The sequence below is a fragment of the Rhinolophus sinicus genome, chromosome 18, assembly GCF_057876585.1.
Source record: "Rhinolophus sinicus isolate RSI-liver-muscle chromosome 18, RSI-T2T, whole genome shotgun sequence".
Classification (NCBI taxonomy): Eukaryota; Metazoa; Chordata; class Mammalia; order Chiroptera; family Rhinolophidae; genus Rhinolophus; species Rhinolophus sinicus.
Window position 1 is genome coordinate 92164354 of NC_142518.1, and position 25917 is coordinate 92190270.

A 25917-nucleotide genomic window follows, 5' to 3' on the forward strand; every position below is an offset into this window, starting at 1 on the left:
TCACACTTGGTCTGATTTTCCCATTCAGTTCAGTTCAGCACACATGCTCCTTAGGCCTGCATGCCAACGGGGACTTCACATTATGAATTTAGAGTAAATGTGATTTGAGATGACCACTCCACTTGGACCAGCCATATACTCTGAGAAATTTCTTCTCTATTCTGCCCCTTTCTTCCCTGGAACTGGATTCTACTTTTTAATTCAGCTTATCAAAAACTTTGGCAGCTTCTGAAATTTGTGCTGCTTAACGTATGGAAAGCTGCAGCTTTGGCCTGGGCAGTGGAGGAAGGGTGAACAATGGCAGCCAGGTCATAAGAAGATATCTGTTTTGTGTCTTCTAGAAGGCATATTTACTCCTGGAAGCAACTTGGCCTCTTCCTCCTCAACAGTTTGGGATTCTTCGTCTAGCTCCTCAAGATTCTACCTAAATGTCAGATTGCTGGGAGCAAGCAGCTGTGCAAAGCCTGGAGGGAGCCTATGGGGGTATGGTCGTGCTTCCAATTCATCAATATCTAACTCATGTAACTCATGCCAGTTCTCCTGCAACATCTTCCTACTAAGATTTGCAAATTGCTCTCAATTATCTGTGGATGACAGTAATCACAGATAACACTTAGGTACACTAAGACAGTGGTCCTTAACTATTGTTTCTGAACCATGGAACCTTTTTAGAATCTGATTAAGCCATGGACGTCCTAAAAAATGTACATGTTCATTTACATACACATTGTGAATTCAGGTTAATATCCTTGGAAGAGAGGATAAGATCCTCATTTCTTATTCCCTTTATTTCTCCAGGCAACCTACAATCAAGGAACAGATTTTTTAACAAATACTCATACATTTAATTAGCTTTCTTCAACTCAAGGAATATGTGGTCCATATCCACCCTTTTAAGCTTCCATTTTGCTTCCATCATTTAGCATTATTCGTAAGTCTCCAATGTGGGGGCAGGTAAGTACAGGATGGAACACTCATTAGATTTATGGGTCCTCTTGAGTCCACTATTCTGATGATGACATTGTTTGGAATCAATTGAAATAAATGGGTGAAAACACTGAAAAATTAAAGCTGCTTCTACCAAGAGCACATTTCTGCAATGTTTGAGAATGTTGATCACCTTGCGCTCTCTTCTTGAATACTACTTTCTCTTGCAGCTTCATCTTCATCTGTCATACTCCTTGGTCTCATTTGCTAGCTCCTCAGGCACGTTGACTCAACAGTATTCCAACTGAATTTGTCAGTTTTCTCCCACACCTGTCTTCCTCCCTGCCTTTCTTACCTTGGCAAAGAGTGTCACTACTTAACTAGTCTCTCAAACCAGAAACCTAAGCATCATCCGCATGTTTCCTCATTACCCACATCTACTTTAGTCAACATGTGCCACTGAAATCTGTTGACTTTGTTCTTGCCCATCATAGCCAACTGGTCTCCCAACATGAAGACTTGTTTGCCTTCAATCCATCCTTCATACTGGTTCCAAGGTGATCTAAAATAAAATGACCATTGCATTTCCCAGGGCCAAGGGAGCATACGAGTTATGACAATTCAGTTCATGAACTTGTTGCAATGGTGTTGCTAACCTTTTTTAACATCAGAGGGATTATTCATTATGAATTTGTACCAACTGGAAAAACAGTTAACCCAATTTGCTATTTGGAAGTGCTGAAAAGGCTACATGAAAAAGTTAGACGACCTGAACTTTTCACCAGCAATTCATGGCTCTTGCATCACGACAATGCACCAGCTCACATGACGCTGTCTGTGAGGGAGTTTTTAGCCAGTAAACAAATCACTGTATTGGAACACCCTCCCTCCTCCCCTGATCTCCCGATGACTTCTTTCTTTACCCAAAGATAAAGGCAATATTGAAAGGAAGACATTTTGATGACATTCAGGACTTCAAGGGTAATATGATGAGAGCTCTGATGGCCGTTCCAGAAAAAGTTCCAAAACTGCTTTGAAGGGTGGACGAGGCGCTGGTGTCAGTCCATAGCTTCCCAAGGGGAGTATTTTAAATCCTGGGTCTACAATTTACTAGCTGTGTGACCATAGTGATATTAAGCAATGAGGTATGTAGCACTTTTTCTAGGATGAGTTCACGAGCTTAATTGTCTGGCCTCATACTCAGATTGTCTTTTTTCCCCCACATATATGTTTTCCTTTGAGATCAAGCATGTTCACCTTTGCATTCTCAGTACCTGTTGCAGTATCTGCAAATATCAGTTCTTCAACAAAACTGGCCACCTTGTTGGTTGGCCAAATGACTGAATGACTGAGCCATATGATCACTTCTCATTGCCTACAGGCTGGAATCTGAACTTCTTTGCTTCATCTATAAAGCCCTTCACAAAATGGCCTGAACTCTTCCATCTTCATGGGGTGCCCTACCCCTCCTATCCCCTGGTCATGCCATACACTTTTCACATTTTAATGCTCCTCTTGTCTCTGGAGGTTCTTCTGCTGGTTCCTCTGCTCGAAATGTTCTCTCTGCATGGCACCCATCCGCTGTCTTTCATCTACATGTGACTGCCTTCAAGACCCAAATAAACTGTCACCTGCCTCTCTGTAGCTTTCCCTGACAATCTGCTTTCTACCCCCAATCTCTCTGACCCACAGTAGTCAGAATTAAACAATTCTTCATCTGGTTTCAATAGTATTTCACTCATAGCTTCATTATGACATCCCTTTGTGTCACATTTATTCATATATGTAACTATCTGGCAATATTGTGAGCTGGTCCATGGCAGGGACTAAGTATTATGGTCGTGTTTACTGCAGTATCTCCAGCATCTAGCCCAGTACCTGAGCACTCACAAACACAAGATATGCCTTTATGTTGGTGTCATGTGTGTTCTTACGTATGTTTTAAATATATTTTTAGCTTAAAAAAATCCTAGCATGGAACACCACCTCCTTTGCTATCACCCTGAGACAAACCACCATCATCTCTTGCCTGAATTATTGCATAGCTTCCTAACTAGACTTCCTGCTTCTACACTAGTCACCCCCAGCCCACTCTCCCCCTGCCCATCCCAATCTGCTGCCAAGGCGATCCTGCTAAAATGTAAGTCAGACTAAAATCCTTTGGTGGCTTCTCACCTCACATTGAGTAAAATCCAAAGTTACTACACAACATGGCCCTGTCTGATCTGCTCCCATCACCCCCACTTGCCCTGTGCATGGTGCCTAAGGATGCAGACTTTGGAGGCACACTACCTGGATTCAAATCCTGGCTCTACCATTTACTAGCTGTGTGATTTAGGACAAGTGAATTAATCTCTGTGTACCTCAGTTTACTCATCTGCAAAATGGAGATATCTACCTAATTGTTGTGCGAAGTAAATGAATTAATGTGTGTAAAGTACCTAGAACAGTGTCTGATACATGGTGGGTACTAAATCAGATTTTGTTAAATAAACAAAAATCTCCTGTCCTTATCCCCCTTGCCTGCTCCTCTCCAGCCACTCTGGCCTCCTTGTTGCTTCTCAAACACACCTCTGTCTCACAGGGCCTTTGTACTTACTGTTCCCTCTGCACAGTCTGGCACAGTCTTCTCCCAGATAACCCCATAGCTTGCTTTCCATCTTCTTGCAGGTCTCTGCCTCCATGTTACTTAATCAGGGAGGCCTTCTTTGCCCAATAAACCTTTGTAAAATAGCAACACTCTGCCACTCTGTGTCCTCTTACCCTGCTTTATTTCTCCTTCACAGCACTTATCAACATTGGATATATGTTTACATGTTTATTTTCTTTTCCCCAACAAGAATGTAAACTCCATGAGGACAGAAACTCTGCTTGCCTTGTTTACTGTTACAACCCCAGCACCTAGAACAGTGTATAGCATATAATAGTTGCTCAATAGATATTTGTTAAATGAATGCATAAAAGAAAAAAATGAGAAAATAAAGGTCATGATTTCTCTACCAAGATAATATGGCAATAAAAATGTAAGTGATATCTGGATAAAGGTAAGAAAATTCTAACAGTATAGAAAGGAAAAAAAGGGAAAAGAAAAGCCTCTCTCCCCCTATACTCATCTGTTTCCCTAAAGGTAACCATAGGTGTGTGTATTTTCAATTTCATTAACCAATAAGTATATTGGTTGATTGCTATGTGTGCAGGAAAATGTTTGAAGTCTGAAGTTCTGAGGGCTTAAAAATGCAGAGCCTTTACCATCTAGGATATCATAGTCTTTCTTGGGGGAGAAAATAAAGGAGTTGTGACATGCTGCAGAATTCAGAAGTGGGAACCATCACTGAGGGCTGGTGATGTCAGAAAAGTTTTACTGCATGAGAGATGCCTTTATGGGATTTTGGAGCTTGGGCAGGTTTCATTCAGAGAGGAGAGTGGCCTAGCGGTATGGGGTTCTCTCAGCACAGGTGTCTAGGTTAAATAATGAAAGGGGCCCTCGAAGGAGTGAATAGAAGTGTAGTCTGGCTGAAGGTGGGGAGTAGTGGAAAGAGCTAGGAGGCATGCGATAATGTCTCAGAACCGAACTGTGACTGGACAAGATGCATTGTATAGACACCACAATCGCATAATTATTAGGACCTGGGGATTGGATAGACATTTTTGGGTGAGGACTAGGAAAGACTGAAATATGACATCCCTGTTTTTGAACTTGGGTAACCAGGAAAATGGTGATAACATTGCCTGAAATAGGGAAGTCAGGGGGGAAAGCTGTTTTGGGATGTGGTGTGCTGGTGGGAAGTGGAGAGATGGATTTGGCTAGATATGTTGTTCAGCCTTTCCTTGAATGTGGGGATTGCCTTTGGCTTCCTTAGCATTGCCTGCAGAACCCGAGCTCTGCATATTGGTGATCACTAATAGACACCTTGGATGGCAAACACTGGTCCTCCTTTCAGTCATTAAGTTCAGAGGGCCCTCTGGACCCCTATCCCCTTTCCACTCAGATTTATGAAAATCTATAGGCATCATCTTACCTATCAATTCCTACCAATTACAAGTTTATCCATTGAGATGTCCCAAATTGGGACAGTTTTCAGCTCTCCTAGCTTCAGAAAATCTCTGCTGAACCCACCATCTGTATAGTAGCAGCCTTCTCATGTTCTCAACCTAAATATTCCTTCCTTTTGATTGGTCTTACTCTCCTCTTTTGCTTCAGCTTCCTTTTGAACTCTAATGGTCAAGGCCCAGGTGTAGCCTCAATTTTGGCATTTCACAGTGGCCTGAAGAATCCAACCAGATAATGCTGCATGTTAGTTTACCACTTCACGGTGGCTACTTCAACCCTACAACTAAGCAACCTAAGATTCCTGGGAGCAGATAAAACCCATATGCAACCTGTCACTATTAAGTTTTCATTGCCAAGATAATTCTACAAAGTTAATGAATAGCTGGGTTAGAGTGGAGGAGGGGCAGAGAATGAATGAAGAGAAACTGTCCTTGGGTGGACAGCCTCTGTTCTGCTTCTTGGCAGGACTTGTGTACATGGTGAGCCATTGAGGATACAGTTGTCATCATCACCATCATCAGAGTGCTTTTATGAAGGGCCTAAAGCTAGGTCTGCACAGAGAACTACTCTGGACCTTCATTTTTAGACCATGCATGGTCTGAGACCAGATATTGATGTGGACACATGCAAGATGGATTCAAATCTTCAATATGGCTTAAAGCGCACATTATATGCCACCGTCTCTTCTATGCGTTCCTGATTATTTCTGGGGTAACATCTATCAAGGTAATGCATCTTGTCTCTTCAAGGATATTATTAGCTCCTTGAGGGCAAAGAGCCCAACCTTACACTCCTGTCTACAGACTTGCTGTACCAGACTAATAGATGCTCAGTAAGGCTCATTAAATCAACCAGATCTGATGGGTAGAGGAAGAGAACCTTTCAAGCTGATTAACTCCTTTAAACCTCAGTTTCTCGCTCTATAAAATGGGGATGGTAACTATAGATTTTATGGGGTTTTGTGAGGATGGAGGGCCAATACATGCAAATTGCTTAGCACATAACCTAGCATTACCTGCTCAATTGTTAGGTATCTATTTAACAATATTAATTTCTGCTTCCTGCCTAAGGAGAGAGATGATGGAAATGGGTGAGTGTAGCAGCTTTCACACAAATCTGGGTATGCCATTAAGCCCATGGTGGCCGACTGGTCAGTTGCCTATGCATTGGAATTTGAGGGACAAAAAAGATTTACCCTCTCACAAGTATTCTTCACTTTTCTGCCATTAACTCCTGAACAGGGATGCTGTGTGTGTGTGTGCGCGAGAGAGCGAGAGCGAGAGAGCGAGAGAGCAAGAGGGCGCGAGCGCGAGCGAGCGCGCGCGAGTGGCTGGGAGTGTGGGAGTGAAGGCCGAGTGGGTGTTTGCACTGGGAGCTAAGGCTGGAGCTAAAGTTGCCATATCAGGCACCATTTTCAGTCTTTATTCAGTAAACATTTATAGCTAACCCAGTCAATACCAGGCGTCGTCCAGGAGCTGGGGGTCTTGCAGTTGACCAGGCTCTCACCCTTGCCCGATTTCACAAAGGGAGGAAGCAAAGTACCAATGAAAGAGCCTCTGGAAAAGCGAACCCACTCAAGAATAAAACCGCTTTTGCTGGAGTTGGTGCGCAGGCGCCTTGCCCCTGTGCGGCCGAGCTCTTCCGGCGCGGCTTGAGCTCCGCCTAGTCCAGTGGGCGCGCACAACGCCGGCGCCGTACATGCGCAGTGCAGCCTCGCCCGGAAGTCCGTTGCGTCAGTGCTGAGCGCGAACCTGTGGAGATGAAGTAAGTAAGGCCTCAGGTTCTCTCCAAGGAGGGGGAACGGTTGGGGCCGGGCCCTCACGGTTGTCCCACTGGGGCTGGGGTGGTCTACCCGGCGGAGGTACGGGAGTGGCTCAGAGACTAGAAAACCAGTCCCCTAGTTTTGCTCTCTCTTACCCCAGGCCAGGCCGCATTTACTTGTCCGTTTTTCCGCCCCCTGTGCAGCCCTTTAACTAAAGTGAAGCTGATCAATGAGCTGAATGAGCGTGAGGTCCAGCTTGGTGTGGCGGATAACGTGTCCTGGCACTCCGAGTACAAAGACAGCGCCTGGATCTTCCTTGGTGAGATTCACATCTTTCTTCCGCAGTGCTCCTCATTCTTTCCTGGCCTGCTTCCTATTATTTGAGCGTTTCCGCCATTTATTCCTCCCGACATTCATCACCCACTTTATTTCTTTCTGCTGTCTGCCCATAAATCAGCTTTCCATATCTCTTTTCTCCTCCATGTCTGGTTTGCTCTCCCTGCCAAATCAGTGCTTTGATAGTTACTGACATTGACATTACTAAGGATCTTGCCACTTTGTTTCTCAGACTATTGTTATTTTATAGTTTTTAAAAATTTTCAATTACAGTTGCCATACAATATTATATTAGTTTTAGGTGTACAATGTAGTGATTGGACTTACGAAGTGATCACCCCGATAAGTCTAGTACCCTCTGACACCATACATAGTTATTACAACATTGTCTATATTCCATATGCTGTATTTTACATCTTTGTGACTGTTTTTATAACTGGCAATTTGTACATATTAATCCCTTACACTTTTTAACCCATCGCCCCCCCACATCTGGCAGCCATCAAAATGTTCTCTGTATAGGAGTCTGTTTCTGTTTCATTTGTCCATTTATTTTTTTTGATTCCAAATATAAATGAAATCATATGGATTTGTCTTTCTCTGTCTCAGACCATTATTATTCTCTTTCCCCCATTATATAGCTGGGGAAACTGAGGCACTGAGAAATTAATGGACTTCTTAAGGTCACACAGCTAGCAAGTAGAACAGCCAGAACTATGGGATTCTAGAACTCATGGTCTTAGCCACTATCCCATATTAATGCTAACTCCTCCCTATCCCAATCCCTTTCCTTCAGAATTCATTTTCCTCATCTGATTAGCTCCTGCTTTCTGTCCATTGCCATAGTACCATCTCTATATTCACTTTGTGTTACATCTAGTAATTTGACAGTTCAAAGAGGTTATTGCATCAGACTTCGTGCTAAGCACTTTATAGTCATTGCTTTATTTAATTCTTATAGCAGTTCTGTGAGGTTAGTAATAATATCCCCATTTCACAGGTGAGGAAGGAAACATTTGCAGGGGAATTTATTTCTTATGAAATACTTAACAGTTGTCTTTATAATCCTTAGTCTGTGTGAGTGGGGTTAATATTTGCATATTTAAACTAATTTTGGATCTTAGCTGTGAATTTGTGGGTAAAGAGCAGATGAGTTCAAGATATGTTTGTGGAAGCAGAGTTTTGTGCTGGAAACAATCTGCTTTGTCCATAAGAGTTTAGATATGAGAGGGATTGATTAGTTTGGTTAGTGGTAATCCTGACCTTTCCACTCAAAGTTAGTCACTCCTTTTTCTGTATTACTGCTGTATATGTGCTTCTGCCATTGCATCAGACTGTGAGTTCTCTGAGGGCAGGCCCTGTGGCATACTCTTCTTTGCACCCCCAGTGCCTAACTTAGCACATGATATATAATAGACACTTGGTAAATGTTTGTTGAACTGAAATGTGCTTTTCTCTTCTAGGAGGTCTTCCTTATGAACTGACTGAAGGGGACATCATCTGTGTGTTCTCACAGTAAGTCCGCTTTCCTTTTCTGCCTTCTGCGTCATGAGAGTAGTTTGCTTCTATAATGCATTTTGTGGCATCACAAAACGATTTATTTCTAGGCTGACTGGCCTACCTGCATGGGGAGGACTGGAGCTCCTGCTATAGTCTAGGTCATTCCCAGGACATGGTTCTGGAACGCTCCCAGTGTGAACAATCCTAGAAGTTGGATGATTTAGGAGCTGTCTTGGGGATTCTGGTCTATTTTTATTGTTTTTTCAGTGGGGCTTGTTAAGTGTTTGCCTACACTGGCATAGACTGGAACTCCTAGGAAGGTACTGCTCGTATGTTGGCCCATCTTCTCAGACTCCTACAAGCTGGGGATAACTCATGAACACAGGGCCTTTCTGAGCCCACACCTGTGTGGCCTTGTAGAATTAGGGCAAAGCACAAAGGAATTGGTGAAAAAAACAAAAGTTTGCTTTCTTTGCTTCTGAAGAGTATAAGGTTGGTGAACAGAGCCAGTCATTTTACCCAGAGAGTGAGAATCACAGGCTGATGAGGAATAAGGATGAATAGGAGAACCTTATATTCTTCATTCTATGAGATTATGCAAGCAACACTGGATGGGGGAGGGTCTTGGCAGCTCACACTGGTAGCGGTAGCTGGTGGGCACAATCCCAGAGCTACACAAAGTGGTTAGACAGTCTATAGGGCCAGAGGACCTTGGCAGTGCACAGGAGCAGAAGGCAGTAGCCTCTGGGTTGTGTAGCCCTCAGGCAGAGGACTGTTACTGAGAAGTTGGAGAGCAGGTACAGGCAGAGGTCCATGGCAAACAGGGTTTAGCAAGCAAACACAGCCAGCACACCCTGGCAGAGGCATTGCCATGGCAGATGATGATTGGGGTCATCCCATAGGCAGAGGGCCCTGGCTGAGTTGTTGGGCAGCATATAGGGCAGAAGGCCCTGGGAAAGAAATTGGGCAATACATGTCAGAGGGCCGTGGTGGAGGGCCTGGGCAGACCACACTGGTAGAGGGCCCTCCCAGGGACAGAGGCTGCTTCCTCCAACTTTTGGTATTCGGGAAGTTCACAGCAGGTGCAGCCTATAATTTCTACCCCTTCATAGAACCTCTGCTCGCTCCAGCCTGACATCTAGGAGCTGTTTTTGTCTTATTTGCATTGAGTGATGATCAGCTAGTGTGTGTTTATTCTAATTCTCTACTGTGGATACACACATTGCTCTCCATGAAGATTGCCTTAGCCACTGATAACTGGCTTTCAAAAATATTTTGTTTTCTGATTATCAAGGTAATGTAGTCATTAGATAACATTTGGTGAAAAGGTATAAAGAAGACAGTGGAATGTACTTCATGGAAAAACTTAGCAGTTTGGTGTACTTACCATCTTTTTAAAAAATGTTGGGCATTTCCAATATTTTGCTGTTATAAATTATACTGTGATGTACATTGTGGTATCTACATCTTTGTATGCATTCCTGATGGTTTCCTTGGTGAAATTACTGTATCAATATGTTAGCATTTTTAAGATTTTTTTTTATTATAAACATTGCGAAATTGCTGTCTGAAAAGGTTGTATCAATTTCCACTGTCACTAGAATGCCCATTTTTTCTGAATCCTAATGCAATGGTTAGTTTTAAAAATATTTGGCATATAGCTTCTTGTTATTATTTTGCTTTGCCTTTATTTCCTCATCAGTGACGTAGAACATCTTTTCATAGATTTACAGGCCATTACTATTTCTTTTTCTTTGTCACTTGTCTATTCATGTCCTTTGCCTGTTTTTTTTTTTTCATTTGGTGTGTTCCTCATTTTCTGATTAATTTTACAAGAGGTCTTCATGTATTAAGGATATTAACTCTTTGTTATAACACTGTCATGTATTGTATTATATAGACTTATTGTTTTAAAAGTTGATGTGTTATACTATGTTGCCATCATCATTATTTCTTGATGTTCAAATTGTTCCAATTTGGTCTGCAGGATCCCTTCAAGCCATCTCCTATATTCTTTTTTTCGGTAACTTATTTTTAAATAATTTCAGGCCTAAAACTGAAAAGTTATAAAAGAGTATAAAGAATACCTTTATTTCACTCAAAGTCCCCAGATGTTAACATTTTGCCACCTTTGCTTTATTATTTCTCTCCATGTATACATATTATTTTTTTCTGAACCATTTGAGAGTCAGAGTTAGTTGCAAACATGATGCCTGTTTATCCCTTAATTCTTCAATGTGTATTTCCCCCCAAAACAAGGACATTATCTTGTTTAATCTCAGTATAGTGATCAAATTCAGGAAATCAACACTGATACAATGTTATTATCTAATCTATAGGCTTTATTCAACTTCACCAGTTGTCCTGGTGATGTCCTTTAGAGCAAAAGGAAAAAAATAGCTTTCTGATCCTTAATCTGTGATGTAAATTGCAAATACTACTTTCTCCTAGTTTGTCATTTGTTTTTTGACTTTGCTTATTGTGATTTTTATGCTATGCAAAGTTATTTTTTAAATTTTTATGCATGTATTCATATGTTCAAATTATCTTATGGTAAAATGGACTTCTTAGGGGGTGTACGGTCCTATGAGTTTTAGTACATGTATAGATTTGTGTAATCACCCCCACAATTAGGATGAAGAACAATTCCATCACCCTCAAAACTCCCTCATGCTGTTGCTTTATACGTAGTCTCTCCCTCTAGTACTTTATGTGTTCAAATTTATCAGTCTTTTTTTCATTGCTTCTAGATTTTGAGTCAAAATTAGAAAATATTTCTTCCCACCCACCCATCTGTGTTCTCTTCTAGTACTTATATGGTTTCAATTTTATGCATTGACATCTCTGATCCATTTAGAGTTATTCTCATGTATAGTGTGAGATATACATCCAATTTCATGGTTTTTTTTTTCCAAATGGCTATCTAGTTGTCCCAACAACACTTATCAAAAAAATTCATATTTTCCCCAGCAAATTGGGATGTCACCCTTATCCTATATTGATTTTTCCATATATACTTAAGTCCCTTTCTTGGCTTTCTATTCTGTTTTATTGTTCTATCTGTCTCTTCATGTGCCAGTACCGCACTAAGTAATCATAGAAGCTTTTCAGTGTGTTTAATATCTGGGAGAATTACTCCTCCCCATTGTTCTTCTTAAAAGTTTTCCTAGCTATTCTGTTAATTTTTCCACAAGAACTTTAAAATCAACTTACCCAGCTCCAGGGGGTGGGAACCCACACAACTTGTATATTTAATTGAGATTACATTAAATTTAAATATTAACTTGGGGGACGATTTTGATAGCTTTATGATGTTGAATCATCCTATCCAACAACCAAGGGATGTCTTTATATTTGTTCAAATCTATGTTTGTGTCTTTCAGGAGTTTTAAAAAGTTTTATTTATATAGGTTTTACACATTACTTGTTAAGTTTATTTCTAAGTTTTATCTTTCTGCTATTATAAATGGGATTCCTTTTCATTATATCTTCTAAATGATTATTGTTTGTATGTAAGAGGGTGATTTATTTTGGTTAACTGTAAGTCCTGTCATCTTACTGAATTGTTGTACTGTTTGTTTCTATCATTGTTTATCATTGATTCTCTTGGGTTTTCTATATATACTACCATTATGATCTTCAAACAGAGATAGTTTTACTTCTTTTTTCATTTCTTGTATTTGTTTTCTCCTAATTGCATTGGCCAATACCTACAGTACTAAATAGTGTTAAATTGTTCCTGATCTTAGTTTAATTGTCTCTAGTATTTTCTGTTAAGTAAGATTCTAGATTTTGGGCCAAGGTGTATGTATGTGATTATGTTATAATATATTTATCGATTGCAGTTTTATTTTTATGATTTTATTTTGAAATGTATGACACTAACTTATGTGGAATTTATCTTTAGATAAGGAGTGATGTAGAATTCTTTCTATTTTCTATTTAATTTCTGTTTTTATCTTTATTAATACTCATCTGCTTGTCTTATATTTGCTTTCTTTTATGTTCATTCTTCCTTTTTTAACAGTAAAATTCTTTAAGGTTACAGATTTTCCTGAGTATAGTTTTAGACACATCCCATAAGTTTTGGTATATATTCTCATTTCTGTAATTTTCTAAATAGTCTACCATTGACTTTATTTCATTTTCTCTTTCATTCAGTTGTTATTCATGAGAGCAGGTTTCCAGTTCTAGTTAGTAGGGTGTTTTTTGTTTAAAATATATTTCCAGCTTTACAACACTGTGATTGGAGAACCAGGTCTGTTCTACTTTTGGAAGTTATCGAAGTTTACTTTGAGACCTGTTCTGTAGTTGATTTTAATGTATGTTTCATGGATTCTTGAGAAGAAATTATCATCTTTTTATAAGATTCAGCTATATCTCTGTATCTACTAGTCTGACATTAATTATTAACAGTATAGTTGTTATAGTATTAATTATGTTTATTTGTATTTATATTACATAATTATATATCAATTATAGTAATTCCTCTGACCTTATTTTTGTCAACTTTGTGTTATAAATTTAAAGTGGTGGGTTAAAATCTCTCATAATTTTAGTAGGTTTTTAATTAATTGTTTTGATTTGTTAATTTATGCATAAAGTTTAACACCTTTGTTATGTATTAGGACCTTTTTTGTGGGACCTTGAATTCATCTTTGATCTTAACACATTGCGTATGGCGGGGTTTAAATCCCTCGTGAAGATTCTCGTGATCCGTATGCAACGTGTTAATATTACCACTCATTTTTAAATTGAATGTTCCTCCTATATCCTTGTCTAACTTTTTATTTTTAACCTTTCTATGTCATCTTGTTCTAGATGTGTCTCCTGTGCAGCTTGTATTATTTGAATTTTGTTTTTTTATCCAATCTGAAAGTTTTTGCATTTTAAATCAGTAATGTCTTTATTCTTTTATAAAATAAATAGATATGGGGAGATTGTTAACATTAATCTGGTACGGGACAAGAAAACTGGAAAATCCAAAGGATTCTGTTTTCTCTGCTATGAAGACCAGAGGAGCACAATTCTGGCCGTTGACAATTTTAATGGGATCAAGGTGAGTGTGTTTACTAAGCAGTACTTGGCTGGACTTTTATCATGTAGGGGTTTGGTTTCATTCCCCACCCGATCTCTACAGGCTCAAGGACAGCACTGGTCATCTGGGTGTGGTGTGAGTATTGGAGAGGTGTGGGGACATACTGACCAGCAAATGATCCCAGGCAATAATTCCATTGGCTCATGACCCTCCCATCTTATTCTTTTTTTCCATCTCTTAACAACTCTCTCTCCAGGAGCCTAGGTGCCATGCCCACCTCACCCCCCACCCCAACAGACCTCTATATCTCACTTTTTTTTTCCTCACACTCCACTCTCATTTCTGGTGTATTGGAGAACAAAGAAACTAGCATGCTGTCCTATGTCAGGGGATTTGGGGCTCTGTCATAGCTTCATGACCAAGGACATAGCTGTCTATGTCTGTCATATGTCTCCACTGACTTAGCAATACTGGTTCCTAGAAATTCTCTAGTTAAAATCTGATGACCAATTCTACAAAAGTAAATCATACTGAAGTTTACTCTGTTCCCTCTCACCCCTACCCTTGTAAGTGAGACATTGGGCTGAGGAAAGGGGAGGGGGCAAGTCAGGTTTATCAGTGCGCCACATAGTCCCTGCACCCATTTAGGAAAAGCATTGTCACAGGTTGAGGGGTGACTCTTGACTTGTTTAGTTTGTCACTGATTGAATCAGTATGGAACAGTTGGATACTGTAGGACAGAGTGGAACAAGGTTCTAGGTTTGGTTTTTAAGAGAGCCAGCAGTCAAAGGGAGTCACCATAAAAGGAAGGTTTTCAAAGATACTTGGAAATGGGAAATAGGATAGACGACAGAAGCTGCTTAGGCTTAAAGGTAAGAATAAAAATCTACTCTTGCACTAGAACTATAAAAGCCAGACTTTTCATATTTCAGATGGCTTTGCCTATATAATAAGTTTGCATCTACCTGAATGTTTTTGTTTTAAGTGAGGGGTAAATGTTTTGTTGCTCACCTAGAGAGTTGTGATTTGCAGTGAAAGTATCACTGTGAGCCAGTTGTTTCGGTGCGGGGGGGGGGGGGGCGTAAAGTGAGGTGTGAGGGCTTAAGAAAAAAGACAGTGGTCTTTTCAGGACTGGATGGAGTAACCCGGTGATTGAATATAGCTAGGAAAAGAACAAAACAAAACAAGACAGCGGTCTTTCTAGTTTCCTTCCCCCCTTGTACCTATTGGTCTGCCTTGGCCTCATCCTAATTGCTGTGTCAAGGAGGCAACATTGAGCTCAATTTCAGGAATTCCTTCTAGCTGCCAGGCTTTGTCAGTGTGTTTCACTGTAAATTAATGTTACGTATTGAGGGTAATTCACTGTGCATCTAAATTATCACAGTTTTCCCTGCTGCTTGTGGGCAGAACTTCCCAGCCCTTTTCACTTCATAGCACAGGTAGAACATGAAGATATTTGTATGGCACACTGGGTAAGCTGAGGAGGCTGCCCAGTACAACTGCCCTGGGGACTCTAGTTGCCCCAGGCCCCACCTGGCTGCCCTGAGGGCTGAGCAAGTTAATATCTAGGTATATGTGCTATGACACACCAGTTGGGCAGGTCTGTTTTAGGGATTTTCCCAGAAACAGAATTAGAGGGGAGATAATGGGTGTAGTTCAAACCATGGCACTGCCCAGCTGGATTCAAATAGTTTTATAAGAGGGCTGTCTTTGCTGAAATATTGTTTATCTCTCTTAGATCAAAGGAAGAACTATCCGAGTGGATCATGTGTCTAACTATCGGGCTCCAAAAGACTCAGAAGAAATGGATGATGTGACCAGAGAGGTCCAGGATAAGGGCTGTGGGGCTCACACCCCCTCACCGAATTCATCTGAGGGTTCTGAAGATGAGAAACCCACCAAAAAACACAAAAAAGGTAAAACGTTAAGACCCAAAAGAAGATTCTGGGTAGTGTTGGTGTTTGCAATTCCTGGCATTCACTGAGAGTTGATAATCAGTTCTTCATTGTGGAACAGGGGGAGGTGTGGGAAACCTTACTTTAGTTGGGAAAGGAGAGGTATCAGTGGAAGGCTAATGTTATGGGTTGAATTGTGTCCCCTAACATTCGTATGTTGAAGTCTGCAGAAAGTGACTGTATTTGGAAGTATGATTGATATATATATATATATATATATTTTTTTTCTTTTCTTTTCTTTTCTTTTTGGAGGTAGGATCTTTAAAGAGGTAATTAAGGGTGAAAATTGCCTTATACAGCAACTTGACATGTCAAGGGTGACAGATCCAGCTTGGTTTCTCAGAGATACTTTTCTGGAAGTATATAGACTATGACTGTTTGGCACTAGTGCCAAGGATGCTTTCCTTTTGCATATCCCCCATCTCCCTTTTCTTACTGATTGCACCACTTTTTCCCTCCAGACAAAAAGGAAAAAAAGAAAAGAAAGAAAGACAAAGAGAAGAATGACCGGGAGGTACCAACAGAGCAGCCAGTCTCCTCATCTCCCAGAAGCAAGACGATAAAGGAAAAGGACGACCCTGGCTCTAAAAAGCACAGCAGCAAGAACTCAGACAGGGGTCAGAAGTCAGAGTCCAGGGAGAAGTGCAAGCACTACCCCAGCTCTCCTGAGAGCAGGACGACCTGCCTCAGGGGCTCAGAGGACCGAGAGAGGGAGCCGAAGAAGGAGAAGCCCAAGCATGAGCACAAGTCCTCAAGCAGGAGGGAAGAAAGAGAAGAAAAGAACAGGGATAGGTACAGAGGTCGAAGCTCAGACAAACATTCTAGCCGATATGAGGGGCGTTCTGAGGGGCATAGCCATAGAAGTAGAAGTAGGAGCCGAGATAAATCCCATAGGCCTAAAAGGGCCCGGCACTCCTGGGACCGGGAGCCCTCGAATCCCAGTGATCGCAGGCATCATCACTGACGCCACAGCCTTGGCAGCTGCTTGGTAGAATTGGAAATGCAGTTAAATTCAGTTATGCTTTTACTATTTCTGTATGTAAAATCTTTGAGGCTGAATTTTTGAATCCCTTGGTGTTAGAGTCATTGAGAGAACTGTAGTTTCAACAGCTAAATGCCCTGGAGTTTTGAGCAAAATCCATTGCCCCTGGGAATATGCTTGGTATTTATCAAAGTATGTATCCTAAAATTGGGTTCATATATATGGCCCTTGAATTTATGACCCCAATTTATGATGAAATGTCCAGGAAAGGGGAAATGCCAGGTAATTCTAAAATTCTAGTCTTCATGCTAGATGTTTAGAACCCTTGCAGTGACCTTTCCAGTTGGGAGCTAGATCCATAGAGTAGAGAAGTGTGGCTTAACTAGGTTTGGACAGCTTGATGTGAATGTGATAATTATTGATAATATCAGCCTGCTACCTCCCCACCCCTTCCTGTTTTTGAAAATTTAAACATCCTTTACTTTTTTGCTTTTTTTTGTTTTAGTTGTATGTCTCCGTATTTTTTTCCTTACAAATTTATTTATTTATTTATTTATTTATTTATTTATTTATTTATTTATTTATTTATTTATATTTTTATCTATTGAGGTGAAATTCACATAACATAAAATTAACCATTTTAAAGGGAACAATCCAGTGGCATTTGGTACATTCACAGAGTTGTAAAATCACCACCCCTATCTAGTTCCAAAATATTTTCATCACCCCCCAAATGAAACCCTGTACCCATTCAGCAGTCATTCCCCATTCCCTCCTCCTTGTCCCTGGCAACTACCAATTTGCTTTCCATTTCTATGGATTTACCTATTCTGGACATTTCATATAAGTAGAATCATACAATATGTGGCCTTTTTTGTCTGGTGTCTTTCACTTAGTAGGTTTTCGAGGTCCATCCATAAAAGGGAATGAAGTACTGATCAGTACTTTTTATGGCCAAATGATACACCATTGTATGGATACACCACATTTTGTTTATCTGTTCCTCAGTGGATGGACGTTTGGGTTGGCTAGCCAGCTGCCTTCCCATTTTCCAGACATGCTGGGCTACTTCTGTGTTTAGTCTGCTTTTGGAGTAGCTGCTCTTGCCGAGATGGAGACACTTTCCTCAGTCCATTGCATATCTGGCCTACTTGGCAGTTCTTTCCCATTTTGTGAGTGCTGTCTTTCTATTTTAGCAATCAGTCACTTATGAGTTTGGTAGGAACTAGTTCACAGGACCGTAATAACCCTGCTGAATTATTAAAATTGAATTTCTGACTGCAAAACAGAGGGCTAGAGCTTTACTAGTGAGTGCACTAAGTTAGGTTACCTGGTGTGTTAGTCCTAGATTAGATGTGCAAGAGCTTTTCTTGTGGCGGGGGAGTGTCCAAGAGGGAAAATGGGGAAGGAGCCAGAGGAGTCTGGAAAAGCTGTCAGATTGATGTAGGTCTGACCTCAAGAAGAGAGGGAAGGAAAGAAGGAAGGTTGGGTAGGAAAAATCTTAAGACTGCTGTAGAGTTCTAAGGACATTTCAGCAAGACCAATGATGAGTCCTTGAGTCAAAGTTGCCTGTCAGAGGAGTCCCAGAGATCGGCCTTGGTGACCAGGCTTCCTTGCTGTTGGGCCTTCATCAGCCATGTGACCACTCTGCTTGTGTGTCCCTCATGCCAGTTGTGTGGTAGCCATAAATGAAGGGCCATTCACCTGGCTGAGTCATTTTATCTGCTTGGTGGATGCTATCTAGAGGCTGTTACCATGTAATGCAGAAATCACACTTTGCCTGTTCCCATGTGTTAGTCCACAGCCTTTACACCAGACCTCCTTGTCTCTGATCCTCCAGCCCTTTCCCTTCCAAGCTAGCTAGATGGCAAGGCCATTGGCCACTGCCCACGAATCTGTATCTTCAGTAGTCTCACTTCAGGCCACTACTTCCACACCAAGTTAAGTGCACTACTTGTGGTTCCGTCCATTGGAAACATTTTCCTTCTCTACCCCTGAATGTGGCTGTAATGCACATACCATCCATCTTCATTTTGCATCCACACACTGAGCTGACTCATCTGTAAACCACACTCAGGCTGGTCTCTCCTTAAGTTGGTCATACAGGAACCCCCAAATAGATGATAGGGGCTACCACTCTGCATCTTTCAGGTATTCAGTGGTGGTACTGATCTACTCCATCTCCCCTGGGATGTTATGTATATATGGCAGGGAATATACATGTCTTATGCAGTTGTGGGGGCTGGTTACGCAAGTCTGAAATGTATAGGGCAGGCTGGCAAGCTGGAAAATCTTAGGCAGAAGCTGACACTGCAGTCCACAGGAGGAATTTCTTCAGGGAAATCTCAATTTTGCTCTTAAGGCTTTCAACTGATTGGATGAGGCAGACCCAAATCATTGAGGATAATTTACTTAATGTGAACTCATTGTAGATGTTAACCACATCTTCAAAATACAGCAACACCTGTGTTAGTGTTTGACTAATGGAGTGCTATGGCCTAAGCCAAGTTGATACAGAAAAGTATCCATCACACTTTACTCTTGTTGATGGTGATGGGGGGCGGGGCAGTTTCAGGGGTTTCCACTTGGCTTTCCTCATTGTGACGGCCCTACAAGGAATCACGTGGGGATTACTCCCAGCCACCAACTCAATTCCAGTTACACACTTGAAGACTGGGAACTGACCACTGGGTAGGTCTGCAGGCCCACTGTGAGTCCTATTTTAGCCAGGACTTCAGTTATTACTTGGCCCCGAAAGCCCCCAAGTCTGACAAGGGCTGTGGGGATGCTTCAGGTGTCTGGGTATCAATATCAACTTTGATCTTGAGTCCAGTATTCCTCAAATATTCAAATATTTGGCTGTTCTTTCCCCAGTGTACATATAGCCAAGCGAGTGGCTGTGGGTTCCTTTGGAAGAAGTTCTTGGGGAATCACCAACTCAATTTTCCTTCCTCCTAGTGTCATGCAGGGTGTCAGGCGGGGTCTCAGCTACCACTCCCCACATAACGCAGGATATGGTGAGGCCAAAAAGTAACACCCACGGAGCCATAGACAGGAGAGTCACACCACTATATTCTCGCTGGCGGCTGGGTTGGAGACACAGGAAGCAGCAGCCACACTGTCCGCAACCCGCCATCCTAACTGTAGTCCACACTTGCCAGCCACCATCTTCTTGCTAGCCCCGGTTTTCTGCTAGTGTAGCCACAGCAGTTATATTAGTGGCCAATGGCTCACTGGTTACAACTGATGGCCAAATAGCCACAACTGATGGCCATCCAATCAGTTGATGGCCATTTACTACCTGAGCCAGCACCTTTCCATGTGAGGCCGAGAGCCTGGAAACTGCGCTCGTGGCTCTGTCCCCACACCTAGGTATCCAGATACCTCTTCCAGATCTGAAAATGGGCTGAAGTGTGGAAACTGAGTGAGGAATTAGGACTTTTTATTGGGGAAACCTCCTTCAACCCCCTATTCCTCCACTCTTTTTCAGCTTGTGGAGCTTGAGCAATACCCTTGTTGGCTGGCTGTATTGCTCTAAGGACACCATGGTCCATTCCCCTGTGCACAACTCCCTGTGGGTAAAGCCCCCTTGGCTGCCTTTCAGACATTATAGTTTATTTTGGTGTTTGTGGCCTCCTGGCTTCTGGTGGGTAAGCACCTCTACCTGGTGTCTATTACTCTGGGGCCCCAGGTATGTGATGGTCTCTTACTGCCATTCCTGGCCTGTAGACGAGGCCACCTCTGAACTTAGTGATGCTGGTGCCCCTTTCACCAGTGCCTTCCTGATGGCCTTGGTGAATAGGGTGTTCTCTGGGTTCCCCTGTGGAACACTGCCCTCTGGTGGGGCTTTTGACCTCACATTATCTAGTCACTCCAGCATGCCCACTTTCCCTCTGCTTTTTCATTCCTTTCTCTGCCGTTTGTCAGGACAGTTCAGGTGTTTCACTTTGCTCAGTGGTGGCCATCACTTTCTCCAGGCCTTGAAAAGCCAACCTAGTAGAGACTTCTCATTCCCTTTGGTCCTTGCCAGCGGGTTAAATCCTCTATCCTGAGAAAGTGCTCCCGAGTCTGAATTCTTGTTTTCTGGCCCTCTTTAATACATAGCACCCTTGAAATCCAAACCCAGTGCTTCCTTGGCTCCTGTCAGTACCTGCCAGCTAATTGTTGTAGCTCTTTGGCATATCCTCTTCTCATTTATTAGGCCCAGCACTTCCTCAGCCATATTATGATAGGACTTAACCCCCGTTAGCACCTTAGTAACAAGGAGAGGGGCTGGACACAGCTCCTTGGAATGGGACACTGGTTGCATGGTGGGAGGAATGGCCTCTGCAGCATCTACCAGCACAAGGCAAATGCTAGCTCTTCCTAGGGAGTAGTGGCCCCCTGCAGACGAGAACTGAGCAGGGGTGTCTAAAGGCCCAACGCTGTCAGGGAAGTCTGGTCAGATGTTCTCACCCCATGTTTCAGGGTCTCAGGATTTTCCAACCAATTAGAAGTCATGAGGTCCTGACTTCAGCAAAGCAGATCTGCCACGTTTTAAACATTGATTATTTCCCTGGAGTTCTGCAATTCTACTTTGTCCTCGTTGAGCTATGTCTGCTCCACTGCAGGAAATAAGGGCCTCTTTTTTATTTTTTTATTTTTTTATTTTTATTTTTTTAATTAAATTTATTGGGGTGACAATTGTTAGTAAAATTACATAGATTTCAGGTGTACAATTCTGTATTACATCATCTATAAATCCCATTGTGTGTTCATCACCCAGAGTCAGTTCTCCTTCCATCACCATATATTTGATCCCCCTTACCCTCATCTCCCACCCCCCACCCCCCACCCCCCTTACCCTCTGGTAACCACTAAACTATTGTCTGTGTCTATGAGTTTCTGTTTCTCATTTGTTTGTCTTGTTCTTTTGTTGTTTTTGGTTTATATACCACATAGAAAAGATGATATAGGAACATTTGTGACAACATGGATGGATCTTGAGAGTGTAATGCTGAGCGAAATAAGTCAGACAGAAAAAGCAGAGAACCATGTGATTTCCCTGCACGCTCTTGATGGGGGTCTTTAAAGCAAGGCTTACCTATCTCCTGATACTGAGCCATATCTGTAGGGCAAGGTGACCAGTGTGCCCAACATTTAACTGCTTGCTTCCCAGGGCGGGGGTACTGGATTGTTTGCTCATTGCTCCAAAATCTCAGTCTCTTGACCCCAGGTTCCTCATCTGTGATACCACCCAGTGCATGGGTACTACCTATCTGAGCCTGTTGCATGGCCCTGTGGAACTTGGGGGCACGGGAACTGGCAAAACCACTGATACTCAGGCTGTTGGCTGTTTTGTAATAAGCCATTTTGTTCTAATCCATTAAGTCTCACTACTTTTTACACCTGTGAAAGTAGTGTCCGGTCTACTCCTTGCTATTTTGTGTGAGCTTGGCGTGTTTCCCTGACAGCATCCCTCACCCAAAGTTGCCTGTTAAGGGTGTCCTGTGTCTCGTAGGAATGATCTGTCTTAATATCTCTGCCACATTCAGTCATTGGCTGAGAGCAGCCTGTGGGAAGTGTGGCCTTGGTGAAAATGCAGTGATGGTGGATTTCTGCAGCAGCAGTGTTGGATTTCAGAGCTTGGCAGCTGTGACTTATGCTCCCTGTAGTCAGAGATCTGAGAGGTGCATATATGTGCTGCACTAGGCCCAGCCTGAAACAACCAGCTAGCCATTGGTTTTAGTTGATCTTTGGGAACAGTGAATGTTTGTTTCTTTCCTCATTCACTTCACAGAAGACAGTAGGAATTAATTGGTGACAAATTCCCAGTGACCTCAAAGCTAAACAGCCACATTGAAGTGCTCATTAAGAATATTTTTTAGTTCTTGGCGTATTAGTATTTCTTTCATGTGACCTAATTAACACTCTGTCTCTTTTTGCTTCCTCTAACCTATTGGGGCATGTACCTAATAAGTATCTGTCTTGGCAGTTTATGGACTTATGGAATCCTAAATTGGAAATAATCTTTATCTGGTACAGGACATCCCTTCTGTAAACATGTTTTGAAGCTCTAAGGAGACAGATCACTGCACTGGTGTAGGCAGTGGAGATAGACTTCGGAAATTAACTTTCAGGGAACCAGTCAACCTAATCTGAATTGGTTAGTGCCCGAGAGATCATGTACTAAGTCAGCTTGCACTGTCTAATAAGGGAGCCACTAGCCCCACATTGCTATTTAAATTGAAATAAATCAAAATGAAAAAATTCAGTTCCTCAATTATACTAGTGATTCAGTAGCCATGTGGGGCTAGTGGCTGCTGTACTGGAATGAGCATATATACAGTGGTACCTCGATTTTTGAATGTAATCCATTCTGGAAGACCATTCGAGTTCTGAAATGTTGGAAAACAGCCGACAGCTAGGCCTCAGGATCTTGCACTCAGCGGAAGTCGCGTGACATGTTTGACTTCCGGAGTGTGTTCGAAAACTGAAATGTTCGTCAATGGAGACATTTGAAAACCGAGGTACTACTGTATTTCCATCTTTGCTGCCGGACAGCACTGAACTAGACCATTCAGGTATGGCAGCTGTGTGACCTGAAGTGAAAGCCCCCCAGGTGCTTTCCAGGCCTACCTAATACTACCTGTCCTGGGAGGATTGCCTCAATTCCAGTTCTTCTAGGAAACTTATTCTGACCACTCTAGCTCACAGCAATGACCCCCTTCTTTGAACCCCTAGGACACTGAAAATACATGATGACATAGTCTTATTGGTGTCACACTTTTCCTTCTAAGTTAGTCTTATTTTCTCAGGCTGTGGGGCCATCAAGAGCAGGGTTCAAATCCCACACTGCTTGGTACATATATATACATGTGAGGCACAGCCCCTCTTCTCATGCCAAAATGCCTATCAAAAGCATTATCAAACCCTCTTTTTTTCCACCTGCGTTTTTGTAATATTTTTGCTCATATTTTCAGCATTTATAGGATCAGCATCTAGGACACAGTATCATACTTCACAAACCATTTATTTTTTGAGGAAGGTCAGCAGGCTTATTGATGTCAGGTATAGCAGCCTCAGCTTCTGTCCTGATGAGGGGGTGAGGAAGATTTGGGAACATTTTCTTTAGATCTTGAAAATGCTTTGGACAGAGCTGATGATACCTTCCTCATCATTTCAGACCCCTGTTTCGAAGTACTAGGCTTATCAGTGTCTGTGAACAAACCAAATGAAAAAATAATGGTCATTTATTGGGCTTTCCAATTGAGGCTGTCAGGCTAGGGCATTGATAATTTAGGATTCAGAAGGAAACATTTATATAATAACTTTTGATTTTGAAAGTGCTTTCACAAAGAATCTTTTAAAATTAAATTTATTGGGGTGACATTGGTTAGTAAAATTGCATTGGTTTCAAGTGTACATTTCTATAATACATCATCTATATATCACACTGTGTGTTCACCACCCAGAGTCAGTTCTACTTCCATCACCATATATTTGATCCCCCTTACCCTTTTCTACCTACCTTCTCCCCACTTCTTCTCTGGTAACCACTGAGCTATTGTCTGTGTCTATGAGTTTTTGTCACAGAGTCTTTATTTGCTTCTTCTGACACACCTGGGAAGGAAGCAGGAGAAATTCAGTGAGGTCAGATGCCTCATCTAAGGTCACATAAGTAGGAAGTAGCCAAGTTGGCACCAGGGCCCAGGTTTCCTGATGTGCAGGTCAGCTCTGCATTCACTGCACCCTGATGCTTCCTGATCCAGTTCAGCAGTGCCTGTGTCCTTCATGCTAGCGGATCACTGTCCAAAGAGGACTGTGAACTAATTCCACATGAAAAGGTAACTCAAGTCTCAACAGTGTGGGAGTCCATTTTAGAATGTCTAGATAAAAGCAGCAGATGCATTAAAAAGGCCATCATTTCTCACTCACTTGGGGTAAATTTTCAGTTGACTGACCCCAAGTGATCTGTTTGTCGTGTGAGCTATAAAGGACTTGTGTGGCCAATAAGAGTCTCCATTTGGACCCACTTTTCTGCACCACTTGTTTTGTGAAAAGGGCTCTTAAAACATATCATAGTTGATATTAACAAAATGATTATTGTATCTGAAAGGACAGAATGAGCATTTATCTATGTTGCTGATGCATCATGACATGATGTCATGAAAAGACATAGGGCAATAAAGCACACAGTTTATTTCCAGTAAAAGACAAAGTTTTATTCCTCTTGTAGTTACCTAATTTTTATTTTCTCCAGCAATAAAACCTTGGGAACCTCAAGAATCTATGATTGAAACTAAGCAGATAACAGATTTACCCCCAAGTAAAGGGGAAAAACTTGATCTTTTCAAATTAATGATGCAGTATTGGAAAGTTCTGGTAGTTTAAAAAACAAAAACAATCCAGAAATTAACAACGAAAAAGCAAAGTCTGCAGAGGCAAAAACAAAGTCTTGAATGGAATGATCTACAGTCTGAGAAAGTGAGGCAGAGACTTTAGTTAGAGGATTGAGACATGCGCTGCAGGTCCAGGTTCTGAAAATCTCCCTGGAGGGGGAAAAATGAAGCAATGTGTTTGCAATTTGAGAATTTTGTTAATAATGCAGATGCCTGGACACCATTTCCCAGAGACACTAAATGGACGGGTCTGGGGAGGGGCCAGGATTCTGTGTTGTTATTAAGCATCCTGGCTGGTCCAATGCAAGCAGTCCTTGAGCAACACTTTGAAATACTGCCCCCAACTTGCCGTCACTAGTGGATTCTGCATATTGTTCAAGATTGGCACTGCCTAGAATAACAGCACATTGGAAGCTCATCCCTAAGGCCACAATGAGTCCTTAGGGTAATAATTCTTACTGCTTTCAAAGCAAAACTGTTGAAAAAGAGAAATCAAGCAGTAGGTGTGGCATTCATGGTATATTGGAAGTGGTTGTCAGACATGTCAAAATGAAGCCAGCTTGGTGAGACCAACTTTTTTCAAGACACCCTGATGCTACTTTGATCAGTTTATGGGTAGAGTAGTGGGGTTCACCTGGTTGGCACTGGTCACTGAAGAGAGAGATGTGCCTGGGGTGTTTATGGCCAAAGCAAATGGGCCATGAGGCATGCCAAATGCCACAGAATAACATTTCACACCATGAACTGATTTAGATTCCCAGTAAAACCATATTTGTGCAAAATATACTATGAACTGCAATGGGCATGTATTGGTCCAGAAGTCCCCCTTTTCTTGTGGGTTTTCATAAACAGGCATCGTAATTTCTAGGAAATTCTCTTCTGTGGGCCTTTTTACTCTTTGAGTATCTTTTTTTTTTTTAATTAAATTTATTGGGGTGACAATTGTTAGTAAAATTACATAGATTTCAGGTGTACAATTCTGTAT

General features: G+C 41.8%; 1 protein-coding gene across 1 annotated transcript; it reads left to right on the forward strand.

The window, feature by feature from the left end:
• Nucleotides 1-6587: 6587 nt before the first annotated feature.
• RBMX2 (RNA binding motif protein X-linked 2) lies at nt 6588-24110 on the forward strand. The gene is made up of 6 exons (XM_019717014.3): nt 6588-6742; nt 6944-7059; nt 8540-8591; nt 13506-13635; nt 15353-15530; nt 16031-24110. Exons 1-6 carry the CDS (start codon nt 6738-6740, stop codon nt 16531-16533), a joined length of 984 nt encoding a protein of 327 aa, XP_019572573.3. The 5' UTR covers nt 6588-6737; the 3' UTR covers nt 16534-24110.
• The last annotated feature ends 1807 nt before the right edge of the window (nt 24111-25917 follow it).

Coding starts and splice junctions, on each gene's coding strand:
- RBMX2 (XM_019717014.3), top strand. Junction 13,636..15,352: donor ACAATTTTAATGGGATCAAG/GTGAGTGTGTTT, acceptor TATCTCTCTTAG/ATCAAAGGAAGAACTATCCG. Junction 15,531..16,030: donor CACCAAAAAACACAAAAAAG/GTAAAACGTTAA, acceptor TTTTCCCTCCAG/ACAAAAAGGAAAAAAAGAAA.